The sequence below is a fragment of the Canis lupus genome, chromosome 13, assembly GCF_003254725.2.
Source record: "Canis lupus dingo isolate Sandy chromosome 13, ASM325472v2, whole genome shotgun sequence".
NCBI classification, from domain to species: Eukaryota; Metazoa; Chordata; class Mammalia; order Carnivora; family Canidae; genus Canis; species Canis lupus.
Genome location: NC_064255.1, coordinates 43772884 through 43791695, shown reverse-complemented (window position 1 = coordinate 43791695; position 18812 = coordinate 43772884). Strand labels below are relative to the sequence as shown.

Below are 18812 nucleotides of genomic sequence, written 5' to 3'. Positions count from 1 at the left end.
TGCCTCCTTCCACTTCAAAATGAAAAAAAAAAAAATCCCAATCAAGTTGCCTCAAGAAGAGGGAACAAATTAATTCTTCCCCAGTCAGCCTGAATTTAAATTTCAGCTCAGCAAGCACACTCAGTGAGGTTTACCTGAGATCTTTTTTACATCTCTCCCAGTTGTGATCACTGACTTACATTGCCTATACTGCACTATATAACTGCCAAGGTGGGTTTTATTATTTATTTTTTTTAAGATTTTATTTATTTATTCATGACACACACACACACACACACACACACACACACAGAGGCAGAGACACAGGCAGAGGGAGAAGCAGGCTCCCTGTGGGGAACCCAATGCGAGACTTGATCCTGTGACTGCAGGATCATGCCCTGGGCCGAAGGCAGGCACTAAACTGCTGAACCATCCAGGGATCCCCCCGAGGTGGGTTTTAGAGGTAGATCATATTCCCAAGGCAGAGACTCTCCAATGCTGTACATAGGAAGGTATAGAGGAAGGAGACACCCTGCTTCTTTCTGGAACCCACTTAACTTTAGCTAGGTAACAGCTGAGGAAAGAAGGCCACTTACAAGGGCATCTAATAATGTTTTTTACATGCCAGGCTGGACCTTGTTTCAAGGACTTTACGTATATAAATGTATGACTCTAAGTTCTGTACTAACATTCTAACAAATTACAGGCGAGGAATCTTAACACAGGGAAGGGAACACAGCTTGCCTAATATTACCTAGACACTAACTTGCCTAATTGGGGTTCACACTCAAGAAGTTCAGCTCCAGAGTCCACATTTCCAACTATCACTCAAGTAAGATTTGGAACATGGGAACTAGAACACACTTAGTAAAAATGGGAACGTAAGAGAAATAGGTTTTGGAAACCTCTTGGGTCACACACATGAGAACATCTTCTTACTTATCAAAAGGCAAATATTAAGCATTCTCAACTGGCAAACTCTGTTAGAAGCTGTATTTGTTAAAGGTTGAGTTTTTGTGTGTGTGTGCTACTATTTATTGAAGTTTTAATTTTAATTCCAGTTATAATACAGCGTTATATTCGTTTCAGGCATACAACATAGTGCTTCAACAATTAAAGGCTAAGTTTTGTTACAACCAAATTCCAAAGGAAAGACCAAATTCTTCCTAATATCTAGCATTGCTTGAGAGAGATATCAGGATCTAATTCTGTGTCCTCTGACTAAATCTTGGGCCCTGTTTGTGCCTCTTCGCCCTATTTAGTAATCTGTTTTATGGCTTTAGGAAACCATACCGCCGCAGAATGCCTTTCTTTCCTCTTTGGGGCGAGTGAAACAGAGTCAGCCCAGTGACTTTGGAACTAACACCTGTATGACTCTTGGACAAGGTGGACACAAGTTCACCAAATTTGTTTCCTCATCTTTAGAAGTTGGGGTAACACCTACAACACAAGGTTATAGGGAGGATTAATAAGATAAAATTTATAAACTGTTTGGCATCTACTATAGATGCTTGATAAATATTTTTACAACTTTTACAATATTCAAAATCTAGCTTTCTTAGAAAACAGGGTCTACCCTCAGTAGACTTACTAACAGACATACATTAGCCAGGAAGGTTCCAGATTCCTTGTTTATTAACTATTAATTGAGCAGCCCCTATGCACAAAGTCAATGTGTCTTAATCATGTTTCAGTTGGGTCAATGATCATTGCCATACAGGAGAGCTCGGTTCTTGTCTCATCGAGTGGAAGAACAAATCCGGCAGACAACAGAGAGTGAGCAAAGCGATAAAAGTTTATTAGGCAGAGATACAGAGAAAGCTGTATGAGAAGTGAGAAGGGTCCCCATAGGGTTGTCACTGAGGGCTTTTATGGTCTGTCTTTTCTAGGAAACTGACTGAGGTACTTGGTCAAGTTCTTGCTAATATCAGGGTGGATGTTCAGGACAAAAAGGTGGACTTGTAACCATCATTATAACAAACCAGATGTTTTTATAAATATCATGAGTCCAAACAAGGCGCTCCCCTCTCTCTGGTTCATACCTCCTCCATATTTCTCTACATCTAGGATTTCTGGGATCCTAGTCAAGTAGCCCATGGCCTTGACATGCTTGTGCCGTCTTGGTTTGAGCAGCGACTATTTTTTAAAATATTTTATTTATTTATTCATGACAGAGAGAAGCAGAGACACAGGCAGAGGGAGAAGCAGGCTCCATGCAGGGAGCCAGACGTGGGACTCGATCCCGGGCCTCCAGGATCGTGCCCTGGGCCTAAGGCAGGTGCTAAACCGCTGAGCCACCCGGGCTGCCCTTGAGCAATGACTTTGATAACACCTTAATGACATATTTCTTTGTGTCTGGTGAGTTTCTGTGATTCCTTAGTGGCCATTACAGGGGGGAGACTCCCTAACATTTTGGAGCTGGGGAGCCAGGTTTATTTTTTTGTTTTTACTATCTTTTCTGTTTTCTTAGGTAGGAGCCTGACCCTGGGGCCTTTCCCTGCCTAGCCCCGTCTGCCCCTCACTTGTTCCTACATCAATTTTACATATCTGTACGAAGAACCAGAAAGCGGTAAATATTTTGAGGGACAGTCATGAAAATTCAGAAGAAGAAAAAAATGCTTTCACCCCCAAGAGATGGGGCGCAGAGTAGAGAAAGGATATTGGAGCGAAACACTGAAGGGTGTCACTAATAAATAGTTTTTCTTTGCAAAGCCCACAGACTAACATAATTACTCTCACGTCTGCAGTATGCTCCATCAGTTTTCACCGCTTTTATTATTATTATTTTAAATATTTTATTTATTTAGTCATGACATAGAGAGAGAGGCAGAGACACAGGCAGAGGGAGGAGAAGCAGGCTCCATGCAGGGAGCCTCATGTAGGACTCGATCCTGGGACCCCGGGGTCACGCCCTGGGCCTAAGGGAGCTGCTCAACCGCTGAGCCCCCCAAGGGATCCCCTGCTTTTATTATTAAATGTATTAGACTGGGGATCCCTGGGTGGCGCAGCAGTTTGGCGCCTGCCTTTGGCCCAGGGCGCGATCCTGGAGACCCGGGATCGAATCCCACGTCGGGCTCCGGTGCATGGAGCCTGCTTCTCCCTCTGCCTGTGTCTCTGCCTCTCTCTCTCTCTCTCCTCTCTCTGTGACTATCATAAATAAATAAAAATTAAAAAAACTTAAAAAAAATGTATTAGACTGACTAGCAAGAACTGCCTCATCCCACCAAATTCTCCACCCTCTGATTAAAATAACAGCTGTAAGGAGGAGAGAAATCACAGAGAAGCTGTGTAGTTTTTTGTTGCGAGCTCATCGGCATCAGCAGCAGCAGCGGCTGGAGGCTCTGACCTCAGACTCGGCCTTGACCTAAGATCCAGGACCACGTGTCTCCGACTTCCAGATAAACAGGGAGCACTTTCCTGGCCTAATCATGCCTCATACCATACTTTGGGCACACGGGTCAAGAAAATATTGTTCGTGGCTTCTCTGAAATTTCCAGTTTAACCGGGGACGGGCATTGCTGTTCCGCTACACCTGACCTCCTCGCTCGGAAAGGGGCTGGAGACGGGCCTGCGAAGAGCAGCGGGTCTGGACACAACCCCGCACACCCCGAAACCCTCGCGGAGCCTCCGCAATCGGGGTCGGGGGGAGCACGGCCCCGAGCGCGGACCGGCCCCTCCCACGAGCCGGTGTGGCACCGGGCAGAGAGGCTCGGGCGACCGCGCAGCAGAGCTGCACCGCCCGCAGCGCCCGCCTCCCGCCTCCCGCGCCCCGGAGCAGCGGCCCCGGGTCCTCCCGGCAGCGAGGGCTGCGCATCTGCGCACGCGCGCGGCGGCTCAGGCGCCCGCCCGCCCGGCCCCGCCCCCAGGCCCGCCCCCAGGCCCGCCCCGGCCCCGCCCCCGGGTCACGTGGGCGAGCGGCGCTCCGGAGGGCGCGGGGCTGCGTCACGTGACCGAGGCTGCCGCTCGGCCCTGGGATGGAGCCGGAAGAGGGGACGCCCCTGTGGCGGCTGCAGAAGCTTCCAGGCGAGCTGGGCCCGCAGGTGAGGGCGGCGCGGGCTGGCGGCGGGCGGCAGGCGGGGCCCGGGGCAGGGACGCGGTGTCGGGCGTCCGGCCGCCGGGCTCCCCCTGGAGAGCGGGGGCGCTGAGGCTCCGGGCGCCGCGGCTTGGGGCTCCCCCCCCGGGCTGCTCCGTCCCCGGCTCCCCCCCCTCCCCGGGCTCCCCGGCGGCCGGCGGCGCTCGCTGCCCGGGGACCCGAGACCCGCGGACCTCCCGCAGCGCAGGCCGGCGCTTGGCGGCCTCCGGTCTCATTCATTCGGGGCGCTGCCTGGGCCCGGCGCGGCGGGGAGCTGGACGCGGAGCAGCGTACCCTGCCCCCGACGGGGCGACGGGAAAGCCCACAGCGGTGAGCCGCACCAGTAGTGGCCGCGTGGACGTGGGCGCCCGGGGCCCGAGCCCGAGCCCGGCTGCGGGGGCCTGCAGAAAGCAGCCTGGGTCGCATTCGTCCCGCCGGCTTCCCGCTGCAGCCAGCCTCGTGCTTGAGCGCGCAGGTGATGCAGGGTACCCCGGGCAGGGAGACCCGCCTGTGTCCTGGGCCGACAGACACCCACATGGATTCTTTTTTTTTTTTTTTTTTTAAGATTTTATTTATTTACTCATGATAGACACACAGAGAGAGGCAGGCTCGCTGCGGGGAGCCCGACGTGGGACTCGATCCCGACACCCTGGGATCACGCCCTGAGCCGAGGGCAGATGCTCAACCCCTGAGCCACCCGGGCATCCCGGCCCCCAAGCGGAATTAACCCGTATACTGAGCTCCTGGGACAGGTAGCGCCCCAGAGTTGAGGGGGCAGAGGGAGGCTTTGCAAGAAAGGAACAGCTGGACTTCCAGGTTGGGTTCTTTTTTTTTTAAATTTATTTATGATAGTCAGAGAGAGAGAGAGAGAGAGAGTCAGAGACATAGGCAGAGGGAGAAGCAGGCTCCGTGCACCGGGAGCCCGACGTGGGATTCGATCCCGGGTCTCCAGGATCGCGCCCTGGGCCAAAGGCAGGCGCCAAACCGCTGCGCCACCCAGGGATCCCCCCAGGTTGGGTTCTGAAGGGTGTGTAGGAGCCAAACAGGCCAGGAGGGACGGAGTGCTTTAGGCAGAGGGACAGCAGCCCTGGGGCTGGAGGAAGGAAACCAGCCCCCACAGGCTTGAGGACCTGCCGTTTAATTGGTCTTAATTGGTCGAGGCTGAAATTCAGAGTAAGCGGAGAGGAGAGACTAGAGGGGTGAGTAGGAAGCCAGTGGCCCAGGTCTTCATGCACCTTGTGTGTCCACCCTCAACACCGGAGGCGCCTTTGAGTTTGAAAGATGACATGTCGGGCAGGCCGGGTGGCTCAGCCGTTGAGTGCCTGCCTTCAGCCCAGGGCCTGATCCTGGAGACTCAGGGTCGAGTCCCCCGTTGGGCTCCCTGCATGGAGCCTGCTTCTCCCTCTGCCTGTGTCTCTGCCTCTCTCTCTCTCTCTGTCTCTCATGAATAAATAAATAAAATCTTAAAAAAAAAAAAAAAGGATGATGCGTGGAGGCAGTAATTGCATCCTGTAGAGGATCTTGACTGTGACCTGTAGAAGGAAGAGAAGACCCAGGGGTTGCGGTCAGAGGAAAAGCTGAGAGGTGGGTTCTTCCTCCTTGAAAGGAAGGAAAGACCTGAAGGAACTTTGCCTTGCCCTACAGGAAAGCAGCGTGTGCAAACTCGAGCCTCAGCACCAGCTCCAGGAGCCTGGTTCTAGCACGTTGGGTTGCAACTGCCGCGTAACTAGGTTTGCTGCTGCTCCTCTGTGCCGCAGCAGTTGGGGTCTCCACGCAGGTCTCCGCACAGCTGCTTGCCCGGTTGGCTCGCCTCTGGTCTGGCTCGTTCTCAGCTCCCTGTGGGGTAGATACTCGGCTTTATAGCCCTAGCTCCTGAGAGTTGTGTCTGGCTCCAGCTGGGTTCTCTATCAGGGTTCACTGAGGGCAGGAATTAATATGGCCTAACCGTGGGGGCAGTCACCTCGGTGCCCAGCTTCAGTGGGCATCTTCGGTGTCCGTGGTAGGCACCTCTGCGTAAGCCCCATTATGTTCTGTTCAGGATGGGTGAAGTGGGAGTGGGGGCTTAGCCTGCATCACAGGATGGGGGGCATGGGGTAGGCATATTTTATAAGCTCCACGTTTAGGTCTTGTTTTTCCTCTATCCCATTTACCATGGGAGAGCGTGGGGGAGATAGAAGGGAATAAGCGTGATTCTTTTATTTTTTTTATTTTTATTTTATTTTATTTTATTTTATTTTATTTTTTTAAATTTTTATTTACTTATGATAGTCACACAGAGAGAGAGAGAGGCAGAGACACAGGCAGAGGGAGAAGCAGGCTCCATGCACTGGGAGCCCGATGTGGGATTCGATCCCGGGTCTCCAGGATCGCGCCCTGGGCCAAAGGCAGGCGCCAAACCGCTGCGCCACCCAGGGATCCCAATAAGCGTGATTCTTATCAGGATCCGGAAGAACCTTCGTAGCTCTTCTGTGGGGTTTTGTGAGCGCGGAAACGGAGAGGTCAGCAGAGTTTGAGTATGTGCCCGACGTTGTCAGTCTAGTGAGTGGCAGAGGAGGAGCGTGTGTTCACATCTGCTGACTGCAGCCTTTGTATTAGCTTTCTGCCCCGTCTTCCTTCTGCCCACTTCTCCCGTCAGGCCCACGACCTTTCCAGCCGTGGAGGTGGATGACGCCGACCTCTGCATCCAGCCAGAAATCTTTCCCTGAGTGTCAGGCTTCTGCTGAGACACACCCCAGGTATCCAAACCAGTGTGTCCTTGGCTGACCTCCTTGCTTTCCCTCCCGGAGCTACTCTTCCTGTGGTTGTAGCTTCAGCGTCGGCTGGGGGGCACCACCATTTGCCAGCCACTCAGCCTAAACCTCTGGGTGTCGTCCTCGGTTCCTTCTCTTTTTACCTCGTGGCCTCCGTTCTGAGTGTCTTCAACTACTCAGGCCCCTCTTGATTTCTTCCTGATAAACTGAAGGCAGGGGGCCTTTGGTCTCACCACCTCTCTTTTTCTTTTCTTCTATCTCCCAGCTTGTTGGCAAATTTATGGAAAGATAATGCAAATATGTGAATAGGTTGCTTCCCTGTGGGAACAAAGAGCCTGGACGCTGTAAATAGGGCCCTTTACTAGGGCCCTTTACGATTTGGCCTCCACTCCCCTCTCCAGCCTTGTATCTTATCTTTTTTTCAAATTGAACATGAGTTTTACGCTTCCATTCTGTGCATATGCTGTTGCTTGTGACTAGAAATGCTCTCTCTTCTATTTGTTTTTGTTTTTTTTTTCTCTCTCTTCTATTTGAATGGCCTTCTACTCATCCTTTTAAAGCAGACCTTTCTGTGCTTCCTCTCTGTTCTCCTTTGTACCTTCTATAAGCACGGTGCTTGGTACTCAGTTGGGCCCTGTAAGTGGTAGTTATTATGGTTATTTTTGCTTTGTAGTTCTATTAACTTAACAATTGGAATAAAGTGCTCATTACGTATCTGTATGTATGAATACAAACATTTATGAATGAGTGAAAACATTTGTATTACAGAAGATAGCACTTTTATTTTTATTTTGAGTTTTGGGTTTTGCTTTAGCAGTTTGAGATAACATGAGGTACATATAGAGAACTTTGAATGAATTTTAAATTGAGAATGTTCATTGATTTATGGTAAATAAGTCTGTTCATATAATGCATCAGTCATCATTTTGAAGTGCGATTACCAGTTTGCTCATTTCTATTTTGGTATATGCGGTGTTATATAAAGTTATTGCTTAAAATGGAGTAGAATATGGTCCGGGGTGGGGAAAGATTTGGAAGACTTGTTGCTTAAATGCATTTCCAAATTATTTGGGTTCAAATACTCTTTTTACAAGACAGAAATATCCCCTGGGAAAGAAAACCATATTAATCGTTTATCCCAAATAGTGCTGGCATAGTAGGCGCTCAGTTAATGTATGTTAAAGACTTGAAACAGTATCGACAGTAGTAGTGGTGGTAATAATGATAATAATAATAATTAGAAGAATTATAACAATGGCTAGCAACATTTAAATTTTTTTAAAGATTTTATTTATTTATTCATGAGAGACAGAGAGAGAGAGAGAGAGAGAGAGGCAGAGACACAGGCAGAGGGAGAAGCAGGCTCCATGCAGGAATCCTGACTTGGGACTTGACCCTGAGTCTCCAGGATCAGGCCCTGGGCTGAAGGTGGCGCTAAACTGCTGAGCCACCCGGGCTGCCCTGTTTAAGTGTTTTATCCGTGCCAGGAATGTGCTGAGGGATTTGCATATACTCATTTAATCCTTGCAGCAACATTATGGGGACAGATGATACCCTCATTTTACACATGAGGATCCAGGCCCAGGACATTTAAATAACTTGATAAAACTTAGTTAAGTAGCGGGACTAGGATTTAAACTAGACAGTTTTATTCCAAAATTCAGTGCTAATCACGATGTTCAGTTATATATGTGTTAGTATTTCCATTGCTGATACTAAGGTAGGGTAGAGATAAAGGAATGTAGAAAAGGAAAAGAAAGATACAGTTTTCTTGGAGTGGACCAAAAGAAGTGAATATGAATGCTATGAAAATGGAGGTAAAGGAAAATGATGTCTGTAGATCTACAGTAATAAAACTTTAGTCTAAAAGTCATACTTTTTAAAGATTATTGGAATAAATACAGTAAGTAATACCAAGGTGAAGCTTTTATTCTCGCCGTCTTCCTTTCAGGAATATTGGGGAAACAACAGTGTATCTGTGAGATTATTTTAGCTTCCGAAGGTGGACAAAATTATAGAAGGTTTGGGATTTTTATTGGAGCTTTAATTTTTAATTAATGAGAATAATGTTAAAAATGAAACTCTAGTTACATTTCAACCTCAGCTGCTTTTGCAGATAACATGATCTTCTCCTAATAATATTTGTTTCCTACAGGGAAGATTAATTTTTTTTACAAGTTTACTTATAATTCATTTATTTCCTTTTCTCTCCAGCTTCTTCACAAAATAATTGATGGCATTTGTGGCCGGGCTTACCCTCTCTACCAGGATTATCACAGTGTTTGGGATTCAACAGAATGGAAGAATGTTCTAGAAGATATCACCAAATTTTTCAAAGCTGTAGTTGGTAAAAATTTATCTGATGAAGAGGTAACTTCACTCCAAATTTCTGTACCTTATAATAAGTAGTAAATCATTTTCAAGTTTTTCTTAAGTTGGTCTTTAGGGTACTGTATCACACAAGAGCCATTATCAGGAAGTATACATATACTTTTTTTTTTTTAAATAAGATATTTTTAAAATAAAAAATAAAAATATTTTTTTAAAATAAAGATTTATTCGGGAATCCCTGGGTGGCTCAGTGGTTTAGCGCCTGCCTTTGGCCCAGGGCGCGATCCTGGAGTCCTGGGATCGAGTCCTGCGTTGGGCTCCCGGCATGGAGCCTGCTTCTCCGTCTGCCTGTGTCTCTGCTTCTCTCTCCTCTATGACTATCATGAATAAATAATTTTAAAAAATTGCATCCATATATAAAATAAATAAAATATTTTATTCATTTATTTGAGAGAACACAAGGGAGTAGGAGCTGGGGGGCCGGGTGTGCAGAGGGAGAGGGAGAAGTAGACTCCTGCTGAGCAGAGAGCCTGGTGTGGCTGGATCCCAGGACCCTGGGATCATGACCTGAGCTTCCTAGGTACCCCCAGTAAGTATATGTTATATTACAACAAAAACCACATAATTTTGAGTAGGCAAATCTGATTGTGGCAGTTCTTGTTTTTTATGGTTTTGATTGATGTTTTTAAAATTGTGACACATTTAAATCATGTAGAAGAAACCTAAAGTTACATAACAAACACTTACATTCCCATTATCACAGTTAAACAGTTGTTAACATCTTTATGCATTACAAGGTTTGTGTGTTTATTTTAGAAACAAGGCATTATAGATGCATCTAAACCCTACCTGGGCATGCCACCCTTCCCCAAGAGATCACCACTTGTAAAGTTGGTGTACGTGTTTTGTATTCTATATTGTGTGAATATTTGCATTTTAAGCAATATATACAACTATTTGAGCTGTTTAAACGTATAACTTGTAAATAATAACCTGTGTATCCATTTGTAATTTTCTTACGGAATGTTGTGTTTCAGACTTGTCAGGTGTTGGTAAATGTAAATCTGGTTCATGTAGTATTTGTTGATAAGAATTAGGACTTATTTTTCTGTCTCCGCTTCTGATGAACTACTAGATCACTGTCTCTTTAGTTGTTATGTATAGTACTTCTACAGACATTTTGTGTGTGTCTCCTTGTATGCACATTGGCTAGTTTTTCTCCGATAGACATCTTGAAGTGAAATTATATGGTCATGGGGTATCCTTCCATTGAATTGCTTTTATAGCTTAGTTAAAAATTATTTTGGCATGTTTGTTTAGGTTTCTCCCTTTTAAAAAAATGTAGTTTTAAGTATGTTCATTTTGATTTGGATCATTTTTGATGGGAGTTTTTTGTTAGATACATCATGTATTTTAAATATCTTCTCCCATTATGGGGCTTGCCTTTTCACTCTTGTCTTTTTGTGAACAGAAGTTCTGAATTTTGATCAAATCCAGCTTTGTATATATTTCTTTTGATGGTTAGTGCTAGTAAGGTCCTGTTTAAGAAATATTTGTGCCAAAGTCATGAAAATGTATTTGTTAGTTTTTTTGTAGAAGCTCTCACATTTATGTTACTGATGCATTTTTAATTAACATTTGTGTGTGGAGTAAGAACTGAGTTCACATTTTTTCACATCAGTAGCCAATTGACCCAGTACTATTTATTGAAATGACTATCCTTGCTCCCATAGAATTTTTCTGCAGCCTTTGTTGTAAATCAGGTAACTGTATATGTTTGGGTCTGTATCTAGACTCTTTATCTGCTCCATTAGTTTATTTGTCTCTATTTCACAGTATTACACTGTCTTAATTACTGTAGAATTAAAGCTGTCTGGTATTAGAAGACCTGCAACGCCCTGCTTCTCCAAGATTGCTTTGGTTATTATGAATCCTCTGTATTTTCATGTACATTTTGAAATCAGCTTGTCAATTTCAATGAAAAAAACTGCTGGACTGCTGTATCAAAATACTATAAGCTAGATAGCTTAAACAACAAGAATTTATTTCTCACAATACAAGATAAAGCTGCTGGCTGATTTGATTCCCTGCAGAGGGCCCTTTTTCTGGCTGTAGACGACCTTCTTGTGTCTCTTACACTGGTGAGGGGAGAGGGCAGAAGCATGCTCTCTTGGGTCTTTTTTTATAAGGTCACTAATCCTATCACTGAGATTCCCCACCCTTTGACCTATTAAACCTAATAACTTTCCTGAGGCCCCATCTTTAAATATCACAGTGAAGGATAGGATTTCAACATAGGAATTTTGGGGTGACACATTTAAGTTATATAGCATGGGGATTGCACTGAATCTCTAGATTGTTTTGGAAAGAATTTACGGGCTTAATATTCTCCCAATCCATGAACACGGTATAACATTCCATTTATTTGGATTACTTCAATTTCTCTAATATTTTGTAGTTTTTAGTTATAGAGATCTTGTTAGATTTATTTCTAAGTAATTGATATTTTTGATGTTTTTGAATTTTGTTCTCCAATTGTTGGCTGCTAGAATGTAGAAGCACCATAAATTTTTATATCTTTATGCCATGTTTTACAATCTTTAAAAAAATTATTGTTTAACAGCTTACAAAACATTTCTTTTTTTGGATTTTTTGGTATACAGTCATTTCTTTCTTAAATTTTAATACTTTTTTTTTTTTTTTTCCTTAGCTTATTGCACTAACACCTTTGAGACAGTGTTGAAAAACATAGCGGTATCTTATTCCTGACCTTAGGAAGAATGTATTCACTATTTTATCATTTATTGTGTTAGCTGTATGATTTTCTAGATACCGAGTATCTAGAAAACCTATAGGATAACCTGTTACTGTTGAATTTTATTTAAAGGCTTTTCCCCTAAGTTTGATGTTTTTATTTGTTGATGTGGTGTCTTTCATTGGATTTTTAAATGGTAAAGTAAACTTGCATTGCCAAAATAAATGCCACTTGGTCATAATATCTCTTAATTTGGTTTGCCAGTATTTTATTTAGGAGTTTTGCTTCTGTTTTTGAGTAGTATTGGCTCATAGTTTTTCTTTTCTGTAATGTACTTCTCAGGATGTCAAATATTATTCTGGTCTAATAAAATGAATTAGGAAGTATTTTTTCTCTTATTCTCTGGAAAAGTTTACACAAGATTGATTTTATACCTTTCTTAGTACTGTGTTATGTTGTATAATTTTCAAATATTTGTAACTTCTTAAATCAGTTTTCACTTAATTATACCATGGTAAATAGAGTTTGATTGAAGTCCTTTGAAATCTATTGTAATTTGCCACATGGCTCATCATAGAGTTCATTTTGGTGAACCATATATTTTTGAAAATAATATGTATTCATGTAGTTGGTTGAGTGTAATGTTTGTGTCAACTAGGCTAAAGGAAGATAGTGTTTTCAGTTTTTAACTTTTACTGATTTTTTTTTTTTTTTTGGGTTTTGTTAGTTACTGGGAGATGTGTTAACATTCTAATTATAAAGGTAGATTTATCCATTTCTCCTTTTAATTCTGCCAAGTTGTGCTACTTTATATATTTTGAAACTATGCTATTAGGTGCACACAAATTTATGGTGGTTCTTCCTGTTGAATGGCCCTTGGGCCATTCTTTATTTGTCATAATACTTCTTGCCCCGAAAACTACATTGTCTGATTTTAGAATAACTATACCAGCTTTTGTGGTCTTTGCTTCCATGCTACTTGATCCATCTGCTCTTTAATTTGTTTTGCAAAAATGTGTTGAAATCTCTTGTTATGCGTTCTCATCTTATTCTTTTCATAGATACAGAAATATTTTTTTTTCTTTTATTGTCATTTTAAAGAGTTTGTGAAGGGGGAGTGGAACTCTGTGTTCACATTTTAAACAGAAAGACCCTTTCACTTATTTTCTGTTTACTTTTATTTTTAATAGATATCTCAGCAGTTGAATCAGTTGAATTCATTTCATCAACAAGCTATCATGAAATGCTTGAAAAGTAGGAAAGATGAGATCAAGCAGGCTCTGTTAAAAGAAATAGTTGATATTTCTTCTGCACAACTACAAGATTTTGATTGGCAGTTAAAGGTGAGAATCTATGGGCATGTATGTTTTGTATCTCATTTTCTGAATAGAAAGATGTTTATTTTTCATAATATACATCTAAAACTTCTGTTATTTAAAGAATACATTGTCAAAAAATTGCATTTTTACATTAATTTAGTACAGTACAAACATCCAAATAATATGTAAGGACATTACATTGATAATAAATTTCGTTAACTAGAGCTGTAAATCATTAAATATCTTAAGTAGTAGAGTAGTATGTATTCAACATGTATTTTTGGCTAGAACTTTCTAGACTTTACATACTCTTCTGAGATTGGTAAATGTGGTTTTGCCTCCAGGGGGAAAAATCTGTAATGTGCTATTAAAAGAGCACTTAAAATTAATATTTTGAAAAGAGACTCGTGATTAGTAGGGTTCATAAAGAACAATTTCAGACCAACTCTCCATGCTGTATAGGGTTCATAGACCTAGATGGGGAGGTTGTATTGAAACACATTGTGTTCCTTCATTTCAGCATAATAACTAGATAAAGTGCCTCATATTGTCTGTGCATAAAGTAGAGAAAACTGGAAAAATCACATAGCTATTTGGGTCATAGCTGGATAAATAACCAAAACCAGATGAATTTGTTTTAGCCAGGAAGGAGGTCTCTGTGATTCTGGTTTTGGCCCATACTTCAACGTTTTTAGGAACATTATGCTCATCAAATCTGAGATCTGTTAAATATTATTAATACGATAAATCAAAGTTTAAGATGATTTTACAGCAAATTACAGTGATAGACCAAATGAAGCAGAATAAACTGAGCAGAGATAACCTAGGTAGAGGATTTTTATTTACATAAACCAACTTAATATAAAAGATATGAGAGATATGCCAAAAGTAATTTATATGAGAAATACTTAGTTTTGATTAGCTACATGTGGCCTGAGTCAACAGTATGATGATTCAGTCTTATGTTTTGTTGTTAGAGATGCAGTGTTTCAAGCAATGGGTAGTTCTAATTCGGTTTTCATTCATTAAATCTTTTTAGTTAATTTAGTAATAATTTTAGTTCTGGCCGCCAGATGTAAGAGATACTTAAACAAATTGGAGCCAAACCAAAAAAGAATGAAAGAAACTTAAAATCATGGTACATGCAGGTTTTTTGAAACACTTGAGACCATGTATCCAGAAAAGAAAAACTTGAGTAGAAAAATGATATATTTAAAGGACTAAAAATCATCTGTGTGTGTGGATGAGGGAATTGATACTTGCTCTGTGGCTTCAGAGGCTAGGACAAAGGCTAAGGTCTTGGGTATGCTTGTAGTGAGATGAGTTCAACCTAAAGAGAACTTTTTTTTAACTCAATCAGTATCTGAAGATTATTTAACCTGTTTTTGAGGTAGCATGTTCATCATTGGTGGTCCTCAACCATAGACTGAGAAACCACTTGCTGGACACGCTAAGGAGGAGAATGATCTGTAGGGTAGACCATCTTTGATACTTCTGAATATCAGATATTTATGAGTCCTGGTCTTTGAAGACAGAACGGAGGAGGTATGTGAGGATTCGATTCTGTAGTGTGTGCACTCCGAGGACGTTGGTTAGGGAAGTAGTTCCTTTCCAGTCATTGTACAAGTAACGAGTGGTACAAGTAAATTTTGGCCAGTAGGAGCACTTTGAACATTCAGGTATTGTGGAGTTTTCTAGCTCAGATGCCAGGAGAATTGATCTTCCCATAGCCATCTGCCAGTGAAGCTATGGTGCTTGTTTCAAAAATTATTAGTATCGTAAATATTTGGTTCTTTTGTTTCCTCTAGGATTCTCTTTAGACAGAAAATAGGAAGTGGCATAAATGTGTTGAGTGTTCTTGCTGAATTACAGTTCTGGCTGTAATTGAAGTTGGTATCTTAATAACATGTTATTTTGTTTTTAAGATTTCTAAAACAATTGGTTCATTTAATAAAGAGAGCGAGAGCGAGTGCCAGTGCGAGCATAAGCAGGAGGAAGGGTCAGAAGGAGAGGGAGAAGCAGACTCCCTGCTGAGCAGGGGAACCCCCCCCCCATGTGGGGCTCAACCCCAATGTGGGGCTCGACCGGAGACCTTGAGATCATGACCTGAGCTCAAGGCAGACGCTTAACTGACTGAGCCATGCAAGCTCCCCTTGATATAACGTGTTTATCAATAACTTAGAGAATTAGCTCATTGTGAATTAAGCATCTTCATTGCTCAGGCTTTACCAGTGTTTTTAGTTTTATCTTTGTATGTGGACTTTCATCCTCTTGGTGTTGTCACACTTCATTGAGAATTCTCAGTGTTGTGATGCCTTGGACCCATTCAGCATTTCCCTTCCCAGCCGTCACTCTGCTCTGCATTTCTGCTTATACCACAGACTTTGGCCTGGTTGTCCTCTTTTCCTTAGTCGTCTTCCTCTCTATTCATCCTCCTTTCTCTGTCCGTTCTTCATATATGTGTTGGTGTATCATGGGTTTCTTCATTTCTTCCATCTTGTTCTGTATTGACAGCAAGCAGGAGTATTCTTTTCTTAAAATGTATTGAAAATAAGCTGTGATGCATATTTAATGTCATCTTTTTTGCTACTTATTAATTACCATTTTCCTCATTTTAAACAGCTTGCACTGTCTAGTGACAAGATCGCTACTTTACAAATGCCACTCTTAAACCTTCATCTAGACATAAAAGAAAATGGTGAAGTCAAACCGTATTCCGTTGAAATGAGTAAAGAAGAGCTGCAGAATCTAATAAGCTCCTTGGAAGCAGCTAATAAGGTATTTGTTTTAATTGTGTATTTAAAATGCATAAGTTTTGACTGATATCCTTAGAACAATAGAAGAAAAACTCATAATTGTCCTATTTCTTTTGTTCCTGATATTTTATGTCAAGGATATTGTTGTTGCTATGTTCTGCATCTCTAGTTTTAGACATTAAATTAATTATAATTTATAATTTTAACTACTTAGTTTTGAGCATAATTTATCAAGTACTAATTTTTGATAGAATAATAGTGCTTTTCTAAGAGCTAGATTTTTTTACCCCAATGCTCAATAATGATAAAAATATTTACCTTGATGCTATGAAATTAGTTGAATCTGAAGAGTTTTTATGATTATATGTAGTTATGATTTTAACAAAAGGAGTGTTTTATTTAACTACACAAATAAAGTTGCTTTTATAATCCTCTAAGTATGGGAGACAAAATATGACTTGCAGTTATTATGACAAGTCAGGTTGAGATAAGATAAAACTAATGAATGACTAAAAATTTTACACATACAAAGGATTGCCTGAATAACAAGAACCATTCTCAGTATTTATTTAATGAGAAAAATCATATTTAAACAGTAGAAATTACTGCTGTCAGAAATAAATAAAAATAACTGTCTCTATATACACGTGTTCCTTTCATGATTGCTCAGCATTTTCTCTAGTGAGCTGGTCTCAGTGATCAGGGTCATGTATTCTAACCAACTGCTCTTGCCCCTGACTAACCTTCTTGGTCCTGTTTTTGTTTGTTTGGTTTTAAGGACTTTATTTATTTATTAATGAGACAGAGAGAGGCAGGGACACAGGCAGAGGGAAAATCAGGCTCCCTGTGGGGAGCCCGATGCGGGACTTGATCCCAGGGCCCTGGGATCACACCCTGAGCTGAAGGCAGACGCTCAGCTCTTGTGCCACCCAGGGGTCCCCCCACCCTTTTTTTTTTAATTTATTTATTTATCTTAAGATTTTTATTTATTTACTCATAGAGACAGAAAGGCAGAGACACAGGCAGAGGGAGAAGCAGGCTCCACGCGGGGAGCCTGACGCAGGACTCGATTCAGGGTCTCCAGGATCACACCCCGGGCTGCAGGCGGCGCTAAACCGCTGCGCCACCGGGGCTGCCCCCCCACACCTTTTTTTTTTTAAAGTACACTCCACGCACTGTGGAACCCAGTGCGAAGCCTAAACTCGTGGCCCTGAGATCAAGACCTGACCTGATATAGAGTCTGATGCTTAACCACCTGAGCCACTTGGGTGCCTGGCTCTTTTTGAAACCCTGGTATATTCAGCTTCCCTCTACTTTGAAGTCACTCAGTCGTTTTAGTGCCATGATGACGTCCACGTGCCTAGGAGCCACCCTGGTAGCCTGGCTTGCTTTTGAAGGGGCTGTCTGCGGGGTTGTGTGGTAGAGGCAGATACAAATGGAATTGGTTCTCAGCCGTGGATCTAGGCAGGGGCGTACCATCAGTTACTGTGCATTGTACTTGCTTGTTATCCGTTGTCCAGTCTTCAGAGATTTCAGAGCATTTCGTTAAGCAGATACGGGCATCATTCTGGAATAACCTAATTCCTTCTCCCCCCGACTTTGTGTTTTAAGGTGGTCCTGCAGTTGAAATAACTGGAAATGGCAAATACCAACACTGTCTGAGTCCACTGCTACCCCAGATGCAGCCGAGTGAATACTGTGTGTCCAGAACCCCTGTGCTATACTGACTGTTTTGCTGTGCTGAGGAAGCAACAGTGTTGGGATTGCAGAGATAAAAATGTATCGCTTCCCAGAAGAACAGGAAATGACATGGTTGACAGGAAATGCATAAAAAATGATAGATGAAAAATCTATAATAGCAGTTTATATTTTCCTAATGGCTGTTTCGCCTCATTTATTAAATATTTGAGAAATCTTTATAGACAGTTTTATTGAAAGCTAAAAATAGGCTCTAAAGTAATGTAAACGTAAAAAGCACAAATATACTTGAATGTTGCTTAAAGAAATATATGAATAGCAAGGATGTGTATTATGGATATATATGATTAATTTGTATTATTTTAAAAAATAACTTTTAAAGAATGTATGAGCTGCATATATAACTCAGGAGATTCCATAACTTTCTTCTATTTCAAAGGAAAGATTATAAAATGTAAAATTTCTTAGAGAAAGAAGCTCCTCTTCAGACATGAACAAGAAAAAAATAAATTTGTCTCAACAGTTTTGAGTTTATGAATTCTAGAGATTAAAATCTTTTACTCAAGTAGAAAAAAATGAAAGTAACGCTGTTACGTCTGCATTTCTGTGTCTGATTGGGAGGGTGTGCTTTGATAAAAAGAATAGATGTCATTGTATAGTGTGTATATATAACTATTCAGATATCAGCTGAGATTAAATATAGGTCTAGTTTTGTGACAGAATTTTAATATTGAAGTAAATTGTTTTGGGTGTTAACTTCACTGGAAAACAGACCGTTTTTAATTTCAGTTAACTTTAAAAACAAGCATTCTGAACAAATAAAAAATGTCATTTTATTTTTACCTATTGCTTTATTTCAAGAGACTTTCTACTTAATGCAGTGACCCATAATTAATTGGTACCTGCTATTTGCGAGCTTAATTGCTTATTAGAGCATCAGACTATTTATTTGAGGTTCTGAGCAGTTATTACTATTCTCATAGAGACGAAGATAGGCTTAGAGGGCCTAAAGAAAAAGTCCGTGTGATCTAGACAGTGCTACTCAAAATGGCGTCTGTAGACCAGTGCCATTCTGAGGTCTGTGAAATGTTCCTTACAGGTCAGAGATTAGATGAAGAGCTTATGCCAAGAGTGCTTATCAATATATTGCTT

General features: G+C 41.8%; 1 protein-coding gene across 1 annotated transcript; it reads left to right on the top strand.

The window, feature by feature from the left end:
- The first annotated feature begins 3843 nt into the window (after positions 1-3843).
- Positions 3844-18502, top strand: COMMD8 (COMM domain containing 8). The gene is made up of 5 exons (XM_025435718.3): positions 3844-4019; positions 9016-9171; positions 13078-13230; positions 15829-15984; positions 17574-18502. The coding sequence occupies exons 1-5, from the start codon at positions 3954-3956 to the stop codon at positions 17592-17594; spliced, it is 552 nt and encodes a 183-aa protein (XP_025291503.1). The 5' UTR covers positions 3844-3953; the 3' UTR covers positions 17595-18502.
- The last annotated feature ends 310 nt before the right edge of the window (positions 18503-18812 follow it).

Bases quoted from the DNA above. Each gene is read 5' to 3' on its own strand.
- COMMD8 (XM_025435718.3), top strand. From the start codon at position 3,954: ATGGAGCCGGAAGAGGGGACGCCCCTGTGGCGGCTGCAGAAGCTTCCA. The intron at 9,172-13,077 runs GTAACTTCACTC...TATTTTTAATAG, and splicing joins AAAATTTATCTGATGAAGAG to ATATCTCAGCAGTTGAATCA. The intron at 15,985-17,573 runs GTATTTGTTTTA...TTGTGTTTTAAG, and splicing joins CCTTGGAAGCAGCTAATAAG to GTGGTCCTGCAGTTGAAATA.